This window comes from Gymnoscopelus microlampas, assembly GCF_963454915.1.
Source record: "Gymnoscopelus microlampas genome assembly, chromosome: 3".
In the NCBI taxonomy this organism is placed as follows: Eukaryota; Metazoa; Chordata; class Actinopteri; order Myctophiformes; family Myctophidae; genus Gymnoscopelus; species Gymnoscopelus microlampas.
The window spans coordinates 22,598,902-22,612,765 of NC_139940.1; the positions used below are offsets into that span (position 1 = coordinate 22,598,902).

Genomic DNA, 13,864 nt, shown 5'->3' on the forward strand with positions numbered 1-13,864 from the left:
CTTACTTATTGCATTTCCTGTACTTCTCCATATCTGCCATTTTTGGTTCTGGTGGTGTTTGAGTTCTAATAGTAAAACAAAAGTGAAGATTAAAGATGCCCAGAGAATGATTGAAATCACATTTTATTTTAATCTATATATGATAACAAAATAAAACATCCCATTCAGTGGCACTATGCTTAGTCACTAAAATGTATTTATTTTCAAAGGCAAACATAGGAAAGACCATTTCCTCGTTTTGCTACCATAAACAGATGAAGCAAGAGTATCTTCGTTGTCATAACGAACAATTTGACAATTTCTCAAACCTGCTCCAATATAGTTCACAAAAGAGCAGCAGGCCTACAGAACCCTGGTGAAAGCAGCATACAGTAGCTCCCATGCCCCATCCAGCAGCCTCCATGACTAAGTGATTTAGTTAGCTCTGGTGCAGCCCCCCACGCCCCCCACCCCTACCCACTTACAATGCGTCCCCGGGTTCAAGCTGGAGCATAAGAGGGTGGTAAAGAATGAGAAAATACATTTACAATGCAGCTTACACACAGCCGGCTCCTCGTACGGCACCCTTCTTTGGACTGATGTGTGGTATGCATATTCTGGGTGCAATTTGGGCACCCGAGAAAGTGAAGGCGAGAAAGAGAGAGGCTCTGTGTGTGTGTCGTGTGTGTGTGTGTGTGTGTGTGTGTGTGAGTGTGTGTGTGTGTGTGTGTGTGTGTGTGTGTGTGTGTGTGTGTACATGGGGGAGTGGGGGCACGCAGGCTCAGCATGTCTGTTCCCTCATCCTAAAGCCTGATTCATACTTCATCGCACGGTGGTGGCGCTGGCCAAAACTAGCAGACCTACAAGCCCACAGCGCTTTGCAGATGTGACGGGTCGTGGGCTTGTAGGTCTGCTGTTTTCGGCGTGCGACACCGTCGTGCGACGGAGCTTAAATTAGGCTTCAGTCAATGGTGTGTTCCGGCAGCTGAGGTTCTTTATGAGAAGAACAATCTGGAGGGTCTTGTCGGAGTGCCGAGCAGCTGCTGTTTTCTAGGGGGGCCTCTTTCATGGACCACAGGCCTGGAGAGGGGAGGTGAATACAGACTCCCAACCTCACACCCCCCCCCCCCACCTCCCACTCTCTCTCTCTCAAACACACCACTACGTTCTCTACCTCCTCCTTTTGCACCATCCTTCAACACACTGCTCAATGCCTTTATGAGGTATCTGAAGATCCTTTAGTAACCCCCAAAACACACGCTTTATAAGGGGGAAAAAACGGCCAAAATAAAAATGAGATAATATTGTATTGGCACATGAAATATGAGTATATATTTTTAATACATCATAATAAAAATCATCCATTCAGGTAGATCATCAGAAGAGGTTGGTTGCAGACCTCTTGTTGTGCACCTGAGCAAATCAAGAATCAAGAAGGTTTATTAAGTGGGATCTCACATTGTCATTTGCAGGGTTGATTAGCTACATTTGCTCCCTTTCCTTCATGGATTAGGTTAGTAATAACATGAGACACATCAGAAACACACCCCGCCTCCCTTCTTGTGATGAAACATGTTACATTCACTTACGGTTATAACTTATTGAAAAAGAAAAGAAGAAAATAAATCACTCAGCAGCATATATCCAGAAATGGACTCCATCTGAACCCTTTGTCCCTGTCCCTGTTCTAGCTGAGTTGAGGTGCTGTGACCTTAGCCTGGGTGGGATTCTTTAGCTGGTGTTTAAGCTTTTAGACGGGATCCCTCCATCTTTAGCTGCTGTCCGAAGGCACCAGGTTCCCTGTTGTGTCCAGTTGCATGCACTTACACGTGCAGGCCGACACTGGGCACTCCGAGTGGTCTCTGTAGAGGACAGGTGAAGGTCAACCACACAACCAGTAACATGTCAACACAATAGGAAATAAAGTGGTTGCTCATGTCCTGACCCAAGCACTGACATACCTAGCTACAGTATAAGTGAATTCACAGATCTGACAAGATTATCTGACTGGATAACACTGATATTTTGTTGGGTACTAACCTGAACCAGCTGAGCATATGGCCAGCATGGCCGCCATGTCGACAGTTATGGCACCAGGTAAACCAATTGTTGAACTGGGCCAGTTTGTTCTCCCTGGTAAGGTCCACCTTCTCATCTGTCTTCGCTGTGCCTTGCAGAAGAAAAGGATTTGATCATTAAGTCTATATAAACAATCCATATCATTATACTCTCTGGAACCCATCAACTTTTGTACACAGCGCCATTGTAATAAGGAAAATGGCCTGCCCAGTGCCCACTACGCTCAGGTATGCAATAACCGCTCACTGCAGATAAAAATGAGCATGGCTCCCCACACCAGTTAATTAATGCTGTTATCCACTTAAGAATGATGCCGAGATGCATGTGTGTTATCACATTAACTCACCTGGGCAGTTGGACACGGGTGTGCCCATGTTCATAAGGCAGAGGGCACAGCGTGGCAGGGGTTTCCTGCAGCCAGGGCAGCTGGTGACCTTTGACTTTGTGGGCGAACCACTGACGCCATACTGGCTGAAGCCACGGCCTTGATGAGGCATGGCTGAGCAACTGTAGGAGATGGACTTCCCACAGAAATTACAGCTCACAAACACCTGGCCGCCGCAGGAGAGACAATACAAAGGTCAGCTGATAAGAACAAGTGAAATGAAGGTAGAGCAAGCTGGCTGGCATTTGCCAGCTGTCTTTTTCGTCATATGGGCTTTATGATGGGCCAGCTGTCTCTTTCGTCATGAAGGTTTTATGATGAACGTGTTGCATAATAAATTATGTCATATTGTAAGCATTCTGACAAGTAAAAGTCTAGCTATATACCTGAACGAACCGAATTAGTCCAGTCATTCTAGGGTTGAGGTTGGACCAAATTGTATTATTTTGTTTCTCAACTGATTTTGACTGGAAATTAGGTCTACTAGCCAGGATAAAAAATCTACCCTGATCTGCTCACTGCTAATACCCTAAATCCAAGATGGCCGCCGTTGTGAGTATTTCATTAAAAAATTGGCATATCTTCCAAACTAATAGAGCTATGAATGGAAACAAAGTGTCTAATCCTATGTTTTTGAGGTCAGGGAATTGATTAGAAGCATTTTTAATAAGACTGAGATTTTTTTGGTAACTTAACTTACATTTTATTGCCATTTACAGGTGAAATCACAAAACTAAATGCAGTAAGTAAAACATAAAGAAAATAAAAGGCACATTGAAAGGCAGAGGTGTTTTCAAAGCTTGACTGTCACCTCCTGATTGCATTACACATAACTTAAATCATCTAGAAAACATCTAGAGACATGTAGAGAGATATGTAGAACCTTCACTGCATCATTGGTGCAGGTGATTTCAACACCCAGACAGTCTAATCATCTAGAAGCTCTTCACTGTTCACTTCAACATTGGTGCAGGTGATTCCCTTACACTGACCACAAGCCAGGGTGCACAGCAGTCCATTCTTGCGACAGGAACAGGTGTTCTTGTCACACTTGCCGTGGCAGTTTCATTTGACTAGCTTCAGCAAGGCTGCTGGAGCAGCATCCCTCTGCATCCTCACTGGCTTGAGATTCTCCACATGTTGGCCTTTGTGGAGCAACCATCCCCACTTGGTTGGATCAAGAATATTGCCTAGCCAGGTTTGTACCTGGTGGTACACTCGGTAACTATGGTACTTGGCTGCATCGCAAGTAGGTGGGAGAGATTCAGGAGGCAGATAGACCAACCTGGACGCCACCTTGCTACTGAACCTGGCTGCTCTTTCAAAGTCAAGGCTATTCCTAGGCTTAGAGTTGTACAGGACTTGGCCTGGCCATGCTTGTTGACATCATCGTGGTTTTGATTTGGCTTCATGAATAAGCTGGCGGGGTCCTTGAGCTGATGGCATTTGCTCATTGCCATGACATTCCCTATGCTGTATTGTCTTGACGTCGTATCACACCCTGTGATGGCATGTAGGAAGAGCAATGATGCAGTAAGGTTAGGGGTTAGATTATCTTGTAGGATCCGGATGTTGAGGATCTTGCTGGCTGTCTGTAGGAAGATGACATGATGGCTGGGACTGAGATGGTGCAGCAGCAGGACCAGCAGGTCGGTGTCGTCCCCAACCACTGCCACTGATTTCCTCTTGGCCATGGTACATGCTGTTGACACAATGTCGTAGTCAGCATCACCAGCACTGTGGTAGAGTTCAACTCCAGCTTTCTCCAGCTCGCTGCCAATGAAGTACAGGAACTTCTGCTTATTCCTGGGGTTTGCGAGGAATGCCTTCTTCTTCATGGTCAGCTGCATTTCTGGCTGGTCAACTTCTGCTCCGATGTTGTTTGACCTGGAACGTCTCTGGTGTGCTTCATCCTTTGTAGAGGGACCACTTCCATAACCATCAAATACGACAACAGCATGTCTGTAGTGGCGATGTACATACTGCACATACAAACTGGATAGATTGGCATATGTTGTCTGGTTGGGCCATGGCAGCCGTTGCAAGAGTGCACCACCATCAAGGACGTACACGACATCATCTGGACATTGACTTACTACACAGGATGGTAACTTCTTCACCAGGCCTGTCTGGAGACTGGCCTTGTCTGGCGGACGCATCAGGAGACTGTTGTCAAACAGAGCTGTGGGGTAAGCTGACAACTCGTATGTGAACAAGGTTCTTGTGTCAACAGTCCCTGTTCCTGCCACAACAAGACGCTGGAACAACTGTTTCGGGTCGATCTCCAGGCGTTCTCCTTCAATGGCAATGTAAGTTGAGGCAGCAAGTGTGGTGACCTGATCTCTCTTGCGGAACGTGTGCTCTGCTACCGATTTGCCCTGCATAGATTTCAGTATGGCATGACCAACTGACTCTGCTCTTTCTACATTCACAGACTTGTCAGCTACGACTCCAGATGACAGACTATGCAGTTCCCTCAAATCCCGGGAGAAAGGTTTTCGTTCAGAGAAGTAGTTCAGGATCATCTGCACATCCTTGGCATCTCTGGTCATCCCTGCAGCTGCCCTGTCCTTGTGGACCACTGCTTCCTTGATGTCTTGTAGGCCGGTCACTTCTCTCATGGCCCTGTTGACTTCTCCACATGCTGGGGTGGACATCAACCATATCAGACTTGTCGACTGTTCAAACCCCCGACCTCTTGTCAGACCACCAACCGCCTTAATGTTCCTCATGAAGCTTATTCATGAAGCCAAATCAAAGCCACGATGATGTCAACAAGCATGGCCAGGCTGCTCTAGAAGTCCTGTACAACTCTAAGCCTGGGAATAGCCTTGACTTTGAAAGAGCAGCCAGGTTCAGTAGCAAGATGGCGTCCAGGTTGGTCTATCTGCCTCCTGAATCTCTCCCACCTACTTGCGATGCAGCCAAGTACCATAGTTACCGAGTGTACCACCAGCTACAAACCTGGCTAGGCAATATTCTTGATCCAACCAAGTGGGGATGGTTGCTCCACAAAGGCCAACATGTGGAGAATCTCAAGCCAGTGAGGATGCAGAGGGATGCTGCTCCAGCAGCCTTGCTGAAGCTAGTCAAATGCAACTGCCACGGCAAGTGCGACAAAAACACCTGTTCCTGTCGCAAGAATGGACTGCTGTGCACCCTGGCTTGTGGTCAGTGTAAGGGAATCACCTGCACCAATGTTGAAGTGAACAGTGAAGAGCTTCTAGATGATTAGACTGTCTGGGTGTTGAAATCACCTGCACCAATGATGCAGTGAAGGTTCTACATATCTCTCTACATGTCTCTAGATGTTTTCTAGATGATTTAAGTTATGTGTAATGCAATCAGGAGGTGACAGTCAAGCTTTGAAAACACCTGTGCCTTTCAATGTGCCTTTTATTTTCTTTATGTTTTACTTACTGCATTTAGTTTTGTGATTTCACCTGTAAATGGCAATAAAATGTAACTTAAGTTACCAAAATAAATCTCAGTCTTATTAAAAATGCTTCTAATCAATTCCCTGACCTCAAAAACATGGGATTAGACACTTTGTTTCCATTCATAGCTCTATTAGTTTGGAAGATATGCCAATTTTTGGAATGAAATACTCACAATGGCGGCCATCTTGGATTTAGGGTATTAGCAGTGAGCAGATCAGGGTAGATTTTTTATCCTGGCTAGTAGACCTAATTTCCAGTCAAAATCAGTTGAGAAACAAAATAATACAATTTGGTCCAACCTGAGTGGATTTTTTTGCTAGAATTACTGGACTAAATAGATATTGAGTTGGCAATCTCCTCAAAGCATGAAGGTCAGTTATGTTTCATTCAGTGACACTGCTTGGAAATCGACTATGATTTATGTTGATGACTATACTATATGATTGTTTATAATAATTTAAGAGAAGCAGATGTTGATTTTGCAAATATCTCTTGGCATGAAAGCCAGCAATGTCTCATTTCCCTGTGCTTATGTTCATGGAATGCACACTTTTCCAAGAAACTGATTTCAAACTAACTACAATTTAGGCATTCAACAGACACTTTTATCCAGAGCGAATACACGTGGGAGATTGGAATATTAAGCAGAGAGTAAAGTAGGCATGAACTCAAAATGTAAATAGTCACAAAAGGCAAGTGCAGTAATAATAATGTAGTCTAGGATAACTAGGATACCAGGTAAACACTGAACCTAGCATCCGTCTGAAGTAAACAATGTGCTGTCTAAATAATTCTTAATATTCGTTTTCAAGAAGAAAAAAAATCTAAATAAAAAAACAAACAAAAAACGAATACAACAGAAATTCTCTATTGTTACCTGTGCAAGGGGTTTAGAACTAGGGTCCAGCTTGCCCCTATGGATGTCAAACTCAGCTCGTTTGTGCCAGAATCTCCATGCATCTAGTAAGTTGCGGTAGTTCTCAATCCAGCACTGGACCCTAGGGTCCTTCACAACCTCACCTGGGGAACCCTGGAGAGAGAAATACTCAGATTAGACTATATAGCTTGTGGATACCTTGTGCACATCTGTTCTTTTCTCGGGTGCAGTGAAAAGAGAAATAATCATCAGCAAGCCGACAATGTCAAAGGTAGCCTGTGTGTATTCACTACCATGAGCATACAGAAGCTGGCCGTCTGGACATCACCAGTACGGTCCACGTAGCTCTCCATCAGGTCCACACCATCTTTAGTCAGCCCTGTGAGCAGGATGCCTTCTAGGTTGCCTGCCTCCTTCATGTCATTGGTCAGCTTCTCAATGTAACGGGGTAGCTGTGAGGAAAGTATCAAATAGAAATTCAAACCATGTCCATACAGCGCACATTAAATGAACTTCTGACTATTGTCTACTATTTACTTGTCTTAACAATTTTGACTATTTGTGTATGTGGTCATGCAAAAGTGATGTAATTGTAATACACAGCCAGGTCATTATCTACTTCTGTTATTAATAAAAGTTATTACCTGTGTGTCATTGAGGAACATACAAGCAAAGGCAACTCGGTCCCGCACTGCAACACTGCTTTCATACTAAAATCAGAGAGAACAACGTTACAAATATGTAATGTGCACAATAATGTTCATTGCAATTGGATTTATCTTGTATGCCACTTAAAACTCACTGAGGACCTCTAGGGGATTTAAGCCTAAATGTCCTGTGTTCTAACTAACTTCACAAGGCTTTGACCAGGGATGGAAATGATTACCAAATAGGTCAAATTTGATTACATTTGTTTTTGGTTAAGTGTATTCCACAAAAGTACATATCAATGCCCTGGAGGTACTGTTTTACAAGTTTATAGAGCACAGAAGTCCTGAGGGAGGGGTTTACCAGGCTAACTTTGGTTATCCTCTGGGCAGAATTGTTTCTTTTCAGTGAAATATCCCATTTTCAAAATTCCCCAATATTCTCATATTATTCAGAGACTCCAAAGCATTCAATGCCTTTCCTTCTGTTTGGACTGGGGTAAAGCTGTACAAAAAAAATACTCTAAATGCATTTTACAGCGGCACTATGTTCTTTCCCTCTCATACAGTACCAGAACTCCATCGTAGGCCCCAGACTCGCTGGTGAGGAAGGCGAACATGACACAGAGGTAGGGGTTTTTGAGCTGCAGCCTAAGTGAACTGCACATCTCTCTCCATAGGGAGCTCTTCTCGTCAGTGTAGCCGGATAGTGCCATGGCCACAACATTCAGGTTCAGGTCACCTATGGCCAGGGAGGTGGTGAGTTGTTAGTGGAGACTGGAAACATAGCAAGGGATTGGAAAGCCAAGTAGGGAGCAGTGTTTCTAAATTCCTTAAAACCCGATTTTCTTTTAAAGATAGAAGGTATGCATCTGAGCAGTTTAAAACTGTTTAAAACGAATGCATAATTTAAACAGTAATACACACACTGAATTACTCCCTCATATCCTTACTTATCCTTTCTTATTCAATATGTTGTTACTATTGACACCTGTTGAGTCAGAGAGCCTAGTAGAAGAGTACCACTATACTACGATGCCATTATTGTGTTACGTAAATAAGACAGGAATTGCACACAACGTACTGTTGACACTCCATATCTAATGAATCAACCCATCAGTCATGCTCAGGAAATGCTCATTAGAGCCTCTTGCAGAAAAACTTGTGACCTACATTTGAAGCTTCCTCTGTGAAGCAGTGTAAACAAAAGGCTTTTCATTTTCACCTCTACAGAGTACATCCTATAACTGTTACATAATCAAAGACGTAAAGCAAATAGTTAATACACTCTCTTATAATATAATTCATGAAATTTGAGTGCCTTACATCCAAAATTCAGTCTGGTTGTACCATCAAATGTATCTCACTGCTTTGCAAACATCTACTCTACAAGACACACAGTAATAAAATAAAATACAAATCTGCTCCTGTTAAGTGGAAGTGATAGGTCAAAGTCAAAGAGAAAGGAAAAAAATGAAGTCTTGCACACTGAAAGTACTGTACCAAATTGTTATCTTTTCATGTCTTTTACTGCACTTACAAAAGCACAAAAGTATATCATAGTGTTGACCATTGCAGCATTTATACAGCCTGGCACATGTCTAGTTGTCTAGAAGAGGGTCTGTCTGTCCACAGCTAATCGAGCAAACCGCTGGACTGGTCAGTGCCAAAGGAAGTCAATACCAGGATATTTTTCACTTACTATGAAAAATGTTTTGTGTGTGAATATTTTCACACACAAAAGTTGTATCTGATTTCATAATCTCAGATCCACCGTCCCGTCATCCCTGCATATTTGGACAAGACTGACTCATCAATCCACAGTAAAGACACACCATTATTAGACACCGTCTTGTTATCCTGCCCGCAGGAATGTGTGCAGGCTATTGTAATCACTCCTCTCTTGTATCTGTTTGTGTGTCTACAGATACAAGACAGGAGTGAAAATAACTTCAGATAGAACAAATAGGTTGGGTTGGTTTTCATGAAACATGGGGGAATGATCAGTAAGCTAAGCTTAAATCAGTACTCCACTAGGCTGAACACCTGTACTTCGGCATATGAGATTGAGCAATAAGCATGTTTGTTTTTTCTTCTTTTTTTTGGAGGGTATCCAACAACATAATTAGGATTTGTTATGGTTTTCATTTCATTGTATTTTGTTTAAATATATTGTGTTATATACATACAACTGAAATGCATGAATCAATAAATCAACCAATGAATCTATTGATCAATGAACCAATCAACCAACTAAAGGGTATGGCATTGTCACGCCAATTGTGCCATTACCCACCCTTTTCAGCAGTGGCTCCCTTGTTGAGGATTTGGATAGCCCGGCGGATGTCCAGGTTGAAGAGGGCCACGGCTGCCGCCCGCTGCCAGTCACCGTCCTGCTCCAGGCTGCGCAGAAAGGGCTCCACGTCAATGTCGGGCCCCCGGCTGATCCAGCCGCACAGCCGCAGGGCCAGGCTACGCTCCTCACTGAGGTAGCGTGGCACGTCCGTCTGGCGGTCTGAACCACTCCAGCACCTGCGATTCTCAGTCGTTCCTGGGTGGAACAGGAAGACAAGTGGGGGTCGATTAATCTGTTGTCCTCAGCTTCACATTGCTTTATTCTGCTTTTTTTTATTTTTTTATCTTAACTGTGCCGTTTTTTATTATGCTGCACTGCTGATGAGCCCCAACCCAACATTCTTATCTCTTGCTGTACTTTCCTAAGCTGCCCATCTTGCATCTGATAAACGAGTAAAAAAGGTTTTACAGATATTTTTTTAGTAACTGCATCTTATTCACTCATATGTGGCTTTTCTTACACATTATTGTGCATTATCAGGCAGCTTCACACCACTGATGCATCTAAAGTTCTTACCTGAGCTGGTCTTTACAATATTCTTAATGCCGGAGTAGACAAGGGACTGTTTGTTCCCCTGTAGCTTCAGCTCCATGTCCTCTGTGCACTGCTTCATATGTGATACTTACATAGGAAATGTAACAGTCATTGCAGAAGAGCAGCATAATTACATCTACAAGAGCAGCACAAGATATGTAATAAAACGAGCTACAGCTCAATTGCTCAACTTCATACTAGGGTCAAGGGAGGGAGGGAAATTGTTTTTCCTTCCCCAATGGTCACAATGGCTATGATGCATATCCAGATGATTTCACTTTTCTACCAGTTTGATTTTTTGGAAAATATACCCCAACAAGAGCAGCTTAACTGCTATACTGGTTTGTTGAATAGATAACTGTACCAGCCATTTGGCTGACTAGACTGGTGCCCATTGGGAACCACAACCGGATCTCCATATATGCCTATATGGGCAAATTCGGTTCTGGACAACAGCCTATACAGTACGACCGACTCGATGCCGACATCAGTAATTTCTCAAGATAAGTTAACTACAGGTCACACAGACAGACACACATACACACAGAGATTTTGCGCATTTATAGTATGATTCACAAACATATCTTTTAGCCTAGCCTCTGTAAAGCTAAAATAATAGTTGAATTTGTGTAATATACTATATTGTCTGTTGTGTCAACAACAGTATCACCATCCTACAAAAGAATCTGTCACCACCATTTGTCTTTAGTAAAGGATATAATACAGGTCGTACCACAAGGACTTGAGCTGAGAATCCTGCCCTCCGGCTAGCAGGTGATTCTTCCACACCTGGATGGTATCGTGGCCATACCTGCATTGGGCCCTCTGCCTCATCTTAGTGGCTATGTCTTTCTCAATCATGCTCTCCGCCCCCTCTGGGCAATCCTCGGAACAGTCGTACAGGTGCCTGCCACAGGCCCACATGAGCGACGTGGTGGAACTCCAGGCCAGTGAGATGCGCTCGAACACGGTGAAGTCAGTCATGACTCGGTTGGCGGCGGACACCACAACCATGCGGTTCTGGGAGGAGGGGTGCCAGGCGAAGCTGCCGATCTGGCTCTCGCAGGGCTGCACGCTGCGTTCAATGATAGTTGGCTCCGTCTCATCGCCGATAGGCGTGGGCGTGTGCTGCATGTCGTACAAGCGGATGATGTTGCTGTCCCGCGTCAGCGTGGCCAGTAGGCCTGTGCGGGTGGGACACCATGCCACCTGAGAATCCAGAGCAAAAAATTATTAAGACTCTTCATGGGTGAGCAAATCTCAGCTTTAGACAATCAATAGAGGGATGTCATGGTACCATGATTTTGGTGTAATTCTGGTCAGTTAGAAGTTGAACATGTTGTACGTTGTCTTGATAATAAAACACATCAAAACGTTACCTTTGTGAGTGGCTTGGGCTGCTCGGTGAGCGTGAGCACGGGCTTCTCAAACTTCCTCAGGTCCCAGATGGCCACCTGGCCTTCAAAGAACGAGGCCACGCGGTCATGGAAGTGCGGGTCCACCGTAACTCCCTGGATGGCCTTAGTGTTGACGAACGTCTTCTGGCTGGTGTTCCTCAGGTCAAAGATGGCCAGGTTACGGTGCATACCAGCCAACAGCAGCTTCTGATCACGAGGTAGCCAGCAGAGGGACAGGCAGGCATCATTCTGTCCGAGCTCATACAGCGGTTTGGTAACCACCGTGCCCGAGTCCATATCCACAGAGGACAGGCGGATCTTCTCAGCAGTAACACTTGCCTCTGGCGAGAACTTACTACTAATATCCCATATGAGAACAGAGAAGTCCGCTCTGTGTTTGTCTAGCCCAGCGGCCAGCCAATTGCTGTCCACGGGATTCCAGGCTAAAGTGTTGCACTGACGGGCGTGTTTAGGCACAAACTCTTTCCCCATAAGCTCTTTGCATTTAGAGTTGTGGCTCTGGCCCAAGCTGGTGAGCACAACCCTACCATTGGCTTGACCGACAGCTAACAGGCACTCAGGCTCGTGCTTTGGATACCAGGCCACACATTTCATATAAGGCGTGTCAGAGTTAATGGCTAGTAAGGTAGCAGCGGTTTCCTCAGAGAGTGGCAGAGTGCCCACCTTGGTTTCAGCACTGCCCACCGGTCCAATGCGGTAGAGCCCCAGCTCAGAGTCACAGATGACATAACGGTCAGGGTGGTGGGGAGACCACAAAATGTCCGGTTTTGAACCACTCATGATTCAAACGACAGGTTATCTTCAGTGGAATCTTCTTTCTATAAGGGTAAACATCATTTGTAACCTGATGATGCAACGCATATTGAGTACATCATTGCAATGACGTTTCAGAACAGGCCACTGTATGTACATTTAATAACATGCACCAAAATTAGAAAAAAAAGGTCTATACTAATACTTCTTTGTTGCTATCGTGTCTTTGGCTATTCAAAAATAGCAGATATACAAGCACATAGCACGGCACCAAGTGCCGCGCTATGGTGTAGATCTGCTATTTTTTTTGACAAATCTTGGAAAATGAGTGCAAATCTTTGAATATATATACATGTTTTAAAGCTGGTCATAAGTGTCTGAAAACAACAACACATTAACAAATACTTGCTTAGAAAGAAATCACATATTTTACTGAAAGTTAGGTTCCAGATTGGAAGTTTATAGGCAGGCTAACTTGTGCTGCTAGCGCTAACAAGTGAAAGGACAAGCTAAAAACATCAGTGGTCAGCTATAGCGTTCATCACCTAGCCATGGAGAACACAGCGTCGGTCAAATTGAATGCTTGGCGATATTGTCGCAGTTTAAGTATTAGAAGTTAATAGTAATACGTGTGAGATATTATCCTACTTACAACTTGTAATACACATGTTGTCGACAGAGGTAACCGCTGAGCTCCACTGGTTGTTGTGTGTTACACCAAAACATGTCCGTGGGGCGAAGGAGACTGACAAATATTCGATGGTTCCTGTTACGCACAGATACACTTGAAATCAGTGGTGCAAAGTAACTAAGTACATTTACTCAAGTACTGTACTTAAGTACAATTTTTGGGGTATTTTTTTTACTTTACTGGAGTATTTCCAATTTTCAGTACTTTTATTTCTCCACTACATCTCAGAGGAACAAATTGTACTTTTACTTCATTTTCTGCTTATTTGAAAACTTTAGTTACTAGTTACTTTGTAGATTTTGATTATTATTACAAAACATACATTAACCACTTCAGCCATTTTGTCCATTTGAAAATAGCCGATCTACAAGCTCACATATATCTGCTATTTTCAAAAGATTTTTATACATTTTATACATTTGAAAAGTTGTGAAATGGGACATTCTGCATAATAGTACTCTCCACTTTTGGTACATTTTGATACCAATTTTGTACTTTTACTCGATTATTAGTACATTTTGAATTCCGGACTTTTACTTGTAGCAGTATTTCTACATTGCAGTATTGATACTTTTACTTAGGTAAAAAATATGAGTAGGCTATTTTTACACCACTGCTTGAAAGTCATTTCACTGAAGCGCAGTTCCCCGCTAAGAGGCGCTGCAACCACGAAAATATAGTGTGTGAACATAAATCTGAGTTCTC

The 13,864-nt window shown here is 43.7% G+C and overlaps 1 protein-coding gene across 3 annotated transcripts; it reads right to left on the reverse strand.

Annotated features, from left to right (window-relative positions):
• Positions 1–192: 192 nt before the first annotated feature.
• mios (missing oocyte, meiosis regulator, homolog) lies at positions 193–13,179 on the reverse strand. 3 transcript variants are annotated; one of them, XM_084051886.1, is made up of 12 exons: positions 13,121–13,179; positions 11,677–12,559; positions 11,013–11,506; positions 10,280–10,374; positions 9,704–9,958; positions 7,980–8,149; positions 7,405–7,470; positions 7,054–7,212; positions 6,761–6,913; positions 2,405–2,609; positions 2,020–2,149; positions 193–1,841 (listed from the first exon to the last, which is right to left on the reverse strand). In XM_084051886.1, the coding sequence occupies exons 2-12, from the start codon at positions 12,493–12,495 to the stop codon at positions 1,751–1,753; spliced, it is 2,637 nt and encodes an 878-aa protein (XP_083908012.1). In that variant the 5' UTR covers positions 12,496–12,559; positions 13,121–13,179; the 3' UTR covers positions 193–1,750. The 3 variants fall into 3 exon arrangements, with proteins under 3 accessions (XP_083908012.1, XP_083908013.1, XP_083908011.1); XM_084051887.1 differs by having other exon boundaries at positions 2,020–2,143; positions 11,677–12,533; positions 13,121–13,176; XM_084051885.1 differs by having other exon boundaries at positions 11,677–12,533; positions 13,121–13,176.
• Between the last annotated feature and the right edge of the window lie 685 nt (positions 13,180–13,864).